General features: G+C 53.9%; 1 protein-coding gene across 11 annotated transcripts in view; it reads right to left on the reverse strand.

The window, feature by feature from the left end:
- The window catches only part of Tmcc2 (transmembrane and coiled-coil domain family 2), a 38,684-nt gene that overhangs the window by 11,692 nt on the left and 14,971 nt on the right, over positions 1 to 12,021 (reverse strand). The window contains exon 1 of one of the 11 annotated variants that reach the window (XM_006988813.4): positions 2,657 to 3,473. The exons of 9 other annotated variants lie outside the window; for them this stretch is intronic. In XM_006988813.4, the coding sequence (XP_006988875.2) occupies positions 2,657 to 2,683 (27 nt within the window). In that variant the 5' untranslated portion in view covers positions 2,684 to 3,473. Of the gene's footprint in view, positions 1 to 1,813; positions 2,576 to 2,656; positions 3,474 to 12,021 lie in introns of those variants that run through there. One more of the 11 variants, XM_042258132.2, reaches the window with a different exon arrangement.

The following is a 12,021-nucleotide window of genomic DNA, read 5'->3' on the forward strand; positions in this document are numbered from 1 at the left end:
GAGGATCTCTGTGAGTTCGAGGACAGCCTGGGCTACAGAGCGAGATCCAGGAAAGGCGCAAAGCTACACAGAGAAACCCTAAGGCAGCTGCTACGTGAATCCTCATTTTCTTTCTTTAGCAATAACGACTGCTTGTGAGGAGTTCATGCTTCCCATGTTCCCAAGTGGACCCATGACCTTTTCCCACCTCGGGGCAGGCAGCCCAGGGTACCCACAGTGGGCTGGCATGTCTAGTTGGAAAGACAACAGTTAGGCTACTCTTAAGAGAGGGAGTGGGGAGGGGGAGAGGAGGAGGGGAAGGAGGAGAAGGACAAAAGAAACAGACGGATCTCTGGGTCTCCGATTCCTCCCTTTAGGTCCGGTGTTTACTCTGATCTGCCTATGGGCCTGGCCAAACAGGTGTTGCTGCCGAAGGCAGGGTCTAGGCTTCCACAGTGTCAGAGCCCAGAAGGTGTGCAGGCTGCGGGTAGGGGAAGGCCGTCAGGGCTAAGTGACTCAGCAGTGACTCAGCAGAGATGCTTGGACCAGCTCCCTGCTGTCCTGGAGAAACTCTGATTCCGTAAACTCTCTTGGGATGGGGAGCACTGATTGCCTTTTAAAAATGAAGTCCCAGAGGGAAAGAGGGCAAATCCAGCCCAGGATGGAGAGGAAAGTCCATGGCCAGCTAAAATCCTCCAGCCTCAAAGAGGCGGTTTGGCCTTCTGACAAAACTGACATTTCGGCCAGAGCAGCGGGGAAGGCCACCTCACCGCCCCGGGTCCTGAGGTCGGGGCTGTTCCTCCTTCAGTACAGCAGCTATCACCTTATTTGGCTGGTGGCTCTCTCTTCCCAGTGGGGACATGTGGGGCCCATGGAGATGTTTATTCCAGTTTTGGATCGGTCATCCTACTGACCCACGCACTCCCAGGTAGGCAAAGGGGGAAGTGTGAGGGAAATACCCAGGAAGCCTAGAGTCCTGCCTCCAGAGGTCAGGAGGTCAGACTCTCAGCTACTCAATAGGGCACAAAAAGAGCATTTGTATAGGTGGAGAGAGAGAGGTAGAAACATCCCCACAGCAAGGCTCTAGCCACACCAGGAGGCAAAGTACGCCCCTCCCCCACGTCTCACTTCTACAAGGGGATGGCTGGGTGCAGACCGCACACAGATGAGGGAACACAGCCTTTCTGCATGCAGCACCCATGCATCTCAAGGCGGCAATGCAGCTAGCTGCCTTCCATCACCATGGCCCCTGCAGCCAAGAGGCTCGCCCTGCCCCTCAAGGACCACTCTCCAGTGCTGGGGGAGGGCCTGATCTCAGCTACCCCTTGGTTGGTGACCCTTTCTGTTACGGCTACTCCTTGGCTGCGGTCAGAACTACATCCTCCCTTCGGTCCTGGCCCTCCTGAGAACAAAGCTCTTTTGTCCACATAAGTGTCCACTGTTCTCCTTCCATCTCTTTAGTAGGCGTAGACTCTTGGGTGAGACCCTGGAGCTGGTCTTTCCTTTCCCATCCTGTGATTCTCCAATAGCCAAACATTATGGTCCCGAACTCTCTTTGGTCCATGGGGGTCAGTGTTCCCAGAACCTCTCCATTTCCTTCTCCCTGCCACTGCTTCTGAATACAGAGCAGCCATGATGAGAAGCACCCCTTGTATTTAATTACACGCCACCTCCCCTGTATCTGGAGTTCTCTATAACCGGGCAGGAGAGAGGTTATTTCTGGGGGAGCCCAGGGAGGGAGCTTGCTGCCTGACAAGCTCTAGAAACGACTCTCCTCCACTCTACAACCCCACTCTATCTCCCGGGCGGCAGGAAGTCTGACCCAGCACCTCACCTGCGTGGATACTGTTTCCCAAAGCCGTGCTGGCGAAGAGGTGCCAGGAGCTTTAAGGCCCCAGCTGTCAGGGGACAGTACCTGGCTCCCACACTCACATTCCCTGGGCAGCATTGGGCTGGCTGTTGGGAATCGGGGTCTGAGAGCAGGTATGCCAGAACTCCCAGGCTCTGAAGCCGCCATCTCCAGTCTGAGTGAGGTCCAGGCAGGGATTAGGGGCGGATTGCTCTAGATTTCCTCCTCCCCCAGGGTGCATGGCCACTCTTTCCCATCTGGCAGGATAGAGGTCTATCCAGCGGGAGGATCGGGGTGGTGATTAGGGACCTCTCCCCCAGCCCGGTGTGTAGGAGAACGTCCTAGTGTGACGGGCTTAGCTGTGTGCAGGGGGTGGGAAGCCACAGGAAAATATAGGACAGACAATTGTTCGCCCACCAGACAGGCACTGACCAGTTCCTCCCATTTCCGTGTCTAAAAATGTACATGGTGATCAGAAACCCTCTCTCAGCAGCTCAGCTGCACCAGCTCCCGACTTCAGCTCATAGTGGAAGTCAAGTCTCCCAGAAGGGGGTCCCTCTCAGAGCTCTCCCCGTCTCAACCTGTTCAGTGGCTGAAAGCATAGTCACTTCCAACCCAGACTCCCCAGTAATGGCCTGGAGATGTCAGCCAGCCTCAATAAGGGAATTCAATTCCTCTGTCCCGAGACTGTGTCCCAGGAACCCACTCTGCTCTGGACACCACTGTGGCTCCCTCCCAGCTTCAACTTCCTACCCTCCACTTCCTGCCCCAACCCCCCAGCACTGCCCAGGCAGGAACCACCCAGGAGACAACAAAGACCACACTCACAACAGTCCCTTTTTCCTTGGACTTCATCTGTGCGGTCCCAGTAGGAAACCCTGTTGGTCAGCAGAGGGGGCCAGAGGGCCACGGTCGACGACAGCAAGTGTCGAGGAAGGGGATGAAGAAGCCAGCTGAGTCCTGGGTCCCCCTGTCTCTGTACCAGCAGCCTCCCAGGGCAGAACACCCAGGCAGAGACTCCGCACTCATGTGAGCCCTGAGAACACACAGGGCTTAAATATACTGAGGGTCAGCGTGGATCATGCTGATGGGGCAGTCCCAAGTTCAAGAAGGTTCCAAGAGATAAGCAGCGCCCAGCGCTATCTCTAGGAGCCAGTGCCAAGGTTTGCAGCCCAAATCACCGAGACCAGGAATCCCCCACCCAGGGGTCTTGGAAACTGTACAAACATGTGTCAGCTGATGACTTGGGGGTTTGTGGGGAGGCTGGCAAGGCACATTACACGGGTCTCCATGACTGGGGCCGTCTCTGATCTCTCACCAGTTCCCACTTCCCTAAGTGGCCTCCCTGTTTACACAGGACTTCGACAAGTACTGTCCCTCCTGGGTAACGGTCATTAATATACAGTTCTGCTGTCCCTGTGTAACTATAGGAAGGAAAGGAGTAACCCTTATGGTTATCCGGGCCCCTTCCTGTGGCCAGCACGAGGCCCGTCTCCCTGACACTGACCGGGTAGGACCGCAGCTGACTGTCTCACTGGCTGTAATGGAAGCTCTCAGCAGCAGGTCCATCCCGGGGAGCAACAAGTGTGGTCTGAGATTCTTACCCTCGAGACAGCCCTTCCCTGCCCTCTCCGTTTGGGCTTCACCAAGTTAAGAATTTTAAATAAATTTAAAAAAAATCTAAATTGTGTGTGTGTGTGTGTGTGTGTGTGTGTGTGTGTGTGTGTGTGTGTGTAAGCAGGTGCCTGAGGCACTGGATCCCCGAAGGTGGAGTGACAGGTGGTCGAGAGCCACCTGATGTGGGCGCTTGGGAGCCAACTGAGGTCCACTGGAAGAGCAAAGTGCTCATAACCTCTGAGCCACCCCTCCAGCCCCTAAGCTAAGATTTTAAAAAAATATATTTTTTATTTTTTGAGATTATAATATGGTTATAAAATTCCACCCTTCCGTTTCCCTTCTCCATATCCTCCCAGCTAAGCCTCCTTGCAAAGCTGTTACATACATGTGTGTCTATCTTTATTGGCCAAGCTGCTCTAAAGTCACCACTTTAACGGACAACACGCAGTCTGTAACTGCTTGATATTCATCTCCGTGCTCTTGCGAAGAGTTGACACTCTCAGGCTTCCGCGTCAGGAGGGACCCCTCGTCTGTCCACTGGGAAGCGTCAGAGCATGGAAAATGACCAGCACCGTATGTGAGAGACGACAGAAGTCCCAGGGCATCTAGACCCACGTGAGTAGAGGTGTACGGGCCTATCCTGGGCCGCCTGGGGTCCGGTTGCCTGAGAGGACTAGCGGGCTCAGTAGGCACCCCAGCACAGCATCCCTTCAAGCCTTAAGGTCTTCGGCGTCCCATGATTGCCTGGGAAAACCCCACATCCTCCAAGGCACTCCCTTGTCCATCTCTTCTAAACTTCCCTTTCCTTGTTCCTAAGTTCCATTTTATCTATTTATTTTCATGTGCAGGGTATGTATACATGCGGGTGCACAGGCCACGGCACACGTGGAGGGCAGAGCACATCTGGCTGGCATTGATTCTCTCCTTCCATAACTCAGGTTATCAAGCTTGGCAACCCGTACCTTTACTTTACTCACTGAACCTTCTTCATACAAACAACAACAACAACAACAACAACAACAACAACAACAACAACAGCGAAGCTGGGCTGTGGCAGTGGCCACAGGAGACCAGAGGTTGAGAGTGGGCTAAGACTGGCGTTGTCTCCCCACACCCCCCCCCTTTTTTTTTTTATTGTGGAATTGTCTCTGAAGGGCAGCACTTTCTTCCCAGACTTCCTGATCCAGAAAGCTAAGAACAGCAGAAAGTTTTTTGCTAGGCCACACAGCATTAAGATGACCACAGGGAAAACCGGCCCCTAATGGGACATTTCAGCTCCGCTCCTGGAGCAACTCATCACAATGACAGACAGGAAGAGGGAGGGCAGGGGTCAAGGGACGAAGCAGGAGTCTCTAAGAGAGAAGGAACAAATGGTGATCAGGGCAGTGTCCGCCTGGCAAGCTAGCAGGCAGAGAGCCCTTTGCTCTGTGATGCCCTTGTCCTTCTCCATGAGCAGAGACCCTGAAACTGCCAAGATGAGCAGCAGGGGACATGGACGACCTTGTGTTTCAAGCTTGCTTCCATAGTGGCTCCAGAACTTTGCTTGAAAAATATCCACGGGCGCAAAGGGAGGAGTGTGAACAGGCAAGAGTTGAAGGGGCACGTGTCTGGCAGAAGGTATGCGCACAGTGGGCTCCAGGGACTCTGAATACACTTGCCAGCAGCCTGGCAGCGCTTGGGAGTCAGAATGGCTGGCAGAGATCCTTACCCTGCTCCCCTCAAGCTGTGTAGCCTGGACAGGTGCTCGTCACAAAGGAGTCAGGTGTACCCACAGAGGAGCCTGCAGGATGAGGCCAAGGAACCGAATGGGGCATGGAGACAGTGTGTAAGCTGAGCCTCCGACGCTACCCAGCTGTGCCTCAGTTTTCCCAGCTGCAAATGGTCCAGAGCCTGACACACGGTAGGCCTTACTGAAATAGGTTGTTAGCACCGAGGCCCCCTCACCATACGGGAATGTGTACGCCCATGCACACATCACAGTATTCTAGATGACTGTACCTCGAAGACTCAGCCTGGGACCGAAAAGGAGCTGCCATCTGAAGGGGAGTTGGGAGAGTGGCGGGAAGAGATGGGGAGATGCTTCTGGAAGGAGACAGCCACCAAGCGACTCTCCTCTTGCACAGAAACCGTGCTGCCAGGTGAAGGCCACCGCACGTACTTCCTAGTAAGTCTTGGCCATCGCTCTTGGTTGCTTCCGTTATGATCTGGCTGAGGAAGGGGCAACGCCATGGCAGGTGCTCACCACTGGTCGACAGGCCCAGGTGGCAGCTGGGGTGTCTGGCCTCTCCTTCTCCACACAGAGCTAAGTCTGGGGGCAACAGATAGGCTCACATTGTCCTAGGGGAGAAGCCGGACCCATGCTCCTCCCCACGCTTGGCGGGGCTCAGCTCTCTTCCATGAGGGCTTCTTCCTCATTTAGCTTCTCCTTACATATCATACTTCCTCGTCACTTAATTTTGATATCAAGCCCTTATTTCTTTAAATTCCATTTTCCTCTGTCTTATTATCATTCTCTCCCTCCTGAAAAAAAATCATACTATTTACTATTTTTTTCTCTTAAAATATAATAAAAATAGGGCTGGGTAGAGCTCAATGGTAGAGTACTTGCTTAGCATGCACAAAGCCCTGGGTTTGATTCCCTAGTACCACAAAACACAAATAAAATTAAAAACTCAATCAGCAGAGTCCACACATTTTACAGAGTGGGAAGCCTGAGAACGAGGCTGAGAAGCAGCTAAATTTAGTACCTTAGAAGACGACAAGGTAAGGCCTTAAAAAAAAAAATCCTGGCTGCACATGTTGTGTGGTGAGCAAAGTGATGGCTCCTTCTTGGGGGGCTGGCAGCTTCCCTGAGGTTCACCATGCCTCCCCTGAAAACTGGGGCCAGGGAGGTCACTGCCCCACACTTACGTTCAAACCTAACTGGGTCACCATCAGGAACGGCTTTCCCCTGGGAAGACAAGAGAATGGTTGGTATTGTTCACTGTGAACTGAAGCCATCAAGGTAGGTGTGTACCCGAAGAGTACATGGAGAGATCAGCCTCAGGAACTGGAGAAGCAAAGAGGAGGGCCATCGAGGGGAATGTCACAGCACACCATTGGCATGTGGAGACCATGGGACCTTTCAGCGGCTTTCAGGGAGGGAGGAGGCATCTCCTCTACCTGGGGGCCTTGGATGATCTAATGTCTCAGATACTCTGGGGTGGGGGATGGGGTGGAGGGTGGGGTTGTCATTCCGGGGCACGGGAACCTGGTCGGCACAAACAGCCATATATCTGGCTCATGGCTAGGCAAAACAAATTCACTCCTTTATGGTACTCTGCTCCCCGGAGGAGGGCTTACTGGGAACAGGTCCTGAAGAAAGTGACCCAGAGGAAATGGCATCTCCTTTCTGCACAATTTTTAGGACACAAAGTACCCTCTACCCGACCCCATTTGCCACAAATAATTGAGAACATTTTTTTTTTCCCTAAAGCAGGGGATTGAAACACAATTCCTGTAGGCTCCCGCTGACTCAAGGGCTCTGAGCTTACCATGGGAGCTGATATGATTAAACAAGAAATTTGCACAAAAGCACTCTGCAAACTGCAGCGTGCTGTTTGACTGACTGTTGGCACCAGCATGTCCCAGAAGCATGCCTACAAGGCCATGGAGTCCCAAGAAGTAAGCAGACAGGAACGGGGCCCAGGCAACATTTGGGTTTGAAGTTGCTTCTCAGGAGGCGACGAAACCTTATATAATGAAGTTAATATTACAGGGCGCTTGTCTTTCCAGGGCAGGGTTCGCCTTTCCAGCTGCCCCAAGGGGGCCTCTTGATCACGGTATCGCTATGGATCTGATTTAGCTTTTGCTGAGCATGCTGAATTATTCACTAGCTATGGATAGCAAGCCAGCTCTGGGCCGAGGGTAGGGGTATCAGGAGAGCTGTAAGGAAGAGGGAAGGGATACATTAGAAACTAGGCTTTGGGGGAGGCCAGAGAGGACCTCCAGAGTATCTGAGGAGCAAGGGCCACTAAGATCTGCCTGATGGCCTGCCTGTCTGTGACAGCTGGGCACCTGTCCCTGGAGGAAAAGGAGAGGTGGGACAAGGCATTATCTTAACCTCCCCATCGTAGCTCAGGAGAGCCCCTGATTCTGAGACTCCTCAGAGGGCTGCGACGGCATGCATTCTGCACCTCTGTTTTTATTCCAGAGCCCTCTGCCCTGCGGGGAATAGAGACAGAAAGTACGGACTGAGGCTAGAACGAGGCAGATGCTGGGATCAGGTTAATGGTACTGTATTTCCATTGCCTCACCTGGCACCGAGGGACCAGGGTCACGTTTCTCACGGATGTGGCAAACGCAGGGAAGAGTGTGCTAGGTAGCTGGGAGATGTGTGCCAACTCCCATGACCCATGCCCACATCCCAGTGCTGGCTCCACCTAGTCTGGAGCCTGATGACAGAGCTCTGCTTACTGCTGACTGTCACCAGCCCTGGCTGGGGGCTGACACCCGGACCCTGAGCACACCTTCCTGGGCAGTGCCCAGCATGGCTGAAGGAGCCGCGCCTGAGAGAGGTAGAGAGTGGAGCCTTGGCTGTAGTCTCCTCCCTGGGTCAGACTGGCATCACCTCAGCCCCACGGGCTGTGGACAAAGAGCTCATCTCCCACAAGGCTCTGGCCTGAGCTTAGCAGCAAGGGTTTAGGTCACAGCCGAGTTGTCTAACCCACACACGGTACCCCAGGCAACTGTATACTCCAGAATCCAGAGCTACTGAGGAGGGCAAGGCATTTCTACCCAGAGAGAACGTCAGCGGGGGTAGGGAAAAGCAGAGGAAGGCTGGCGGGGCTGGGCGTGTACTGGGGTAAAGTGATCCCAGCTTTGGTTCTGGAAGAAAAGGGGCCGGTGTTGTTTATGACCGCTGGAGTCAAGGGCAGTCTTCCTTCGTTGACCTCTCTCCTGTCTAAACAGAACCCTAACCAGGTGACGGGCTTCGCCAGAATGCGCGAGGGATAAAATTACACTAAAGTAGATCTCGGCTCTCCGGGCGGGCACGGCGGGGACTACAGAAGCAGCGGGGGCCTCAGGGTTTACTGAGCAGGGGAGCAGGGGAGCAGTGGTTCAAAGTGAAGCAGAGCTGGCTAGCCTTGGCTTGGGGCGTGCCCGGAAGTACTACACAGTCTCGGAAGGGTCCTCCAAGCGGTGGGACAGCTAGCTGCCTCTGGCTCTTCCTCCGTGCAAGGGGAAGAAATGGGAGAAAGAGGAGAAGGGATGGGGGTGGGGGAGAGGGAACGGAGGCAGTAACTGTCCCCTCAGGACCCTGGGTGACCACCTCGGGGGCTGCGCTCTATGGGAAGCGGCTGTATTTGTGTGAATAAACTGAACAGCTGGTATGATCCTAGAGGAGTCGCCACAGTCCCCACGTGGCCCGGCCCAGGACACCAGGGGCCTCGAGGGCCCCCAGTGCCTAGGGGCCATGTTTGGGAACCTCTCTCAGCACGCAGCCCCGCCCACCACGGAGCCAGCAGACTGCTAGACATAAATAAACCAGGGCCCCTGGGTGTCTGCCAAAACTTCAGTCTTCTTGGCAAGAGGTGGGGCTAAGGGTGGGCCCCCCTCCCTCACCATCCTGGAAGTAAACAGGGGACTTATTTACATGGGGTAGAGAAATTCTGCTGTTGGATAAATCTGGTGGGAAAGGGCACAGGATGTCCTCAATCTGCCCTGGCCTGGGAGATGAGCTGCACCCCACCGCTTCCCCCTCCACCGTCTGGGACCAGAGATAACGCCTCCAAGTTAGAGCGAACTGTCCAGGCAGGACAGACGCTCGTCCCCTCACCACCGAGTGAGGATGAAGAACCTGCCCCCTCACCCCAACCTACCCCAGGGGCAGCAGGGACGAGTTCACTGGCTATAGGATTCTCTCAAGGCTGCACAGCCCCTGGCCTTCGTGGCTCCTCCAGCACACAGGTCAGGAGGGAAGGCAGGACCAGGCCAAGGTCAGAAGCTAGCCACCTAGCTGGCCCCTGTGCGGCTCTCCTCTCACCAGCCTCTGGCATGGTGTGTCTTGCACTGGTCCGGGATGGGCAAAGCTGGGTGGGGGGTATGGAGACAGCTGAAGAGAGGAGAGGCCCTGAGGGATGCCCAACCAGACGTGCAGAGAAGAAACAAAAGGATGGGAAGCCTCCGACCCCACGTTTTCCAGGAACTGCTTTGGAAAGGAGAAAAAAAGGAAATGAAAGAGAGAAAGGGAGGCAGGGAGTAGGGAACGCGACCTAACCCAGCTAGTGGCTCCCTCTCCATGCCCCAGGGCCTGCTCCCCCAAGTTAGGGCCACACACACACACACACATACACACACACACATACACACACACACACACACATACACACACACACATACACACACACACATACACACACACACACACACATACACACACACACATACACACACACATACACACACACATACACACACACATACACACACACACATACACACACACACATACACACACACACATACACACACACATACACACACACACATACACACACACATACACACACACACATACACACACACATACACACACACACATACACACACACATACACACACACACATACACACACACACATACACACACACACACATACACACACACACACACACACACACACACACACACACACTACGCTCATTGTCTGTTCACTTGCGATGCCCCAGGACACCGACAAATGATTTTCCCCTGCTTGACATATGTGAGACCAAGTGTGGTGACCTTTCTCAGTGTCACACATAATGGAAAGCAGAGGGGTGGGGCCTAGGGGGATGCTGTTCCTTTTTTAATAGGGGAATAACTAAAGGCAGAGCTTAGATAGCTGCATTTGGAGGACCAAGTGACAGTTCAGCTCCCGTTATCGGGACGGAATTGCTGTTCCGTGAGCCCCCATCTGGCCTCTGTCACTGCCTGCTCCTTCAAGCAGAGGCTCTGGATCCCCTGCTTTCTCTGAGTGGGTGCTGTAGGGGCCTCTGCAGGGCCAGTCAGGAACGTGGCTGCCTCCGGGATGTTTGGTAACTCAAGCTCCTTACCAGGGTGCCCTGGTCGAAGAGCCAGCTGGTGAGCTGCAAACAATGGTGAGGGGTGTGGGGAGTGGGGGAGGCTTATGAATTAAAAATAGATGCTAGTAATCGCCCGGGAGCCTGCAAGAGAGCATGTGGGCTGTGTTTACTAGAGAGAAGAATACTTCCTATTCATACCCAGACCAAGAGTGGAACCACACGCTTCTCAGCCCAGCCAATGGCCTCTGGGTCTGGAGAGTCAGATGATGGGGCCTCAAGCCTTAAGGTGGCTGGAAGATCCCCCTTCCGAGGACGGGCAGGCACCTCTCTCCCCTCAAGACCCCCAGGGCCACGCCCATCTCTAGAGGGAGAGCTCCAGGTCGGGAAAGTCTATAGCTTAGGAAGAAACAGTGCCTCTTTGCCAGGGCCTAGCTAGGTGCCCTGAGCAAGCGGTCCCTCCCTTCCTGGAGGACTCAGTCTTCACTTGTGAAATGGAAAGAATGACGTCTGATCTGCCAACGGCATGGTTTGTTACGAAGCTGGACCAGGTAAACAGTAACAAAGCTGAAAGATCCAAATAAGAAGCCAGGCGTGGCGCACGCCTTTAATTCCAGGACTCGGGAGGCAGAGGCAGGTGGGTCTCTGAGAGCTCAAGGGTAACCTGGTCTACATTGCAAGTTCCGGGCCAGCCAAGGCTACATAGTGAGACCCTACCTAAAATAAATTAATTAAATAATTAAGCAAAAAAAAAAAAAAAAAAAAAAAAAAAAGAATAGGGAAGAGGGGTTGGAGAGATGGCTCAGCAGTTAAGAGCACTGCCTGCTCTTCTAGAGGACCTGGGTTCAATTCCCAGGACCTATACGGTAATTAATAACAACCAACCATTTCCCCACCGAGGTCACCCAAGGCTCTGGGTTTAGCCTTCCATACACAGGAAGAAGGAACTCCCTCCTCCCACACATCATCCAGACACGGTGTCAAGTTAAACAGAGGGGTGGAAAAGCCCCCAGAAAGCTGTCCAGCTGGCATACCTGCCCAAAGGACCCCAGTATCCCAGGTCCCTGTACTCCCAAGCAGCAATCATCACCGGTTTCTGAAGGTGCCCACGGCCCACCTATTCCCTGTCTTCCCAGGCAGCTGGAGAACTCGAGGGGAACCACAATTAACTGGAGGTCTCAAGGATCACTCCCCCTCCCCCCCCAATCCAAACTCAAGCCCCTCATGTGACAGGATATTTCTAAATAAAAGTTTTAAACATACTCACTGACTCACCCATGAGAGGTGGGCCCGGCTGTTGCTGTACATACAGAGCTTTCTCATTAAGGGCTGAACAACCTGGTTGCAGCTGCTGGGTCCCCCCACCAGCTCCCGGGTTCAAGAGGCCACACCCTTTCAGCCAAGTGCATCCAGTCCTGTCCCCCGCCCCCACTTCTGCACGCTTCTCCCGGCAGAAGCCAGGCTTGCAAACAGAGTCCCATCGTTTTAAATGCTATCTATATGCTGACACCTCCCAAATTTATGCCTCCAGG

This window comes from Peromyscus maniculatus, chromosome 11 (genome assembly GCF_049852395.1).
Source record: "Peromyscus maniculatus bairdii isolate BWxNUB_F1_BW_parent chromosome 11, HU_Pman_BW_mat_3.1, whole genome shotgun sequence".
NCBI lineage: Eukaryota > Metazoa > Chordata > Mammalia > Rodentia > Cricetidae > Peromyscus > Peromyscus maniculatus.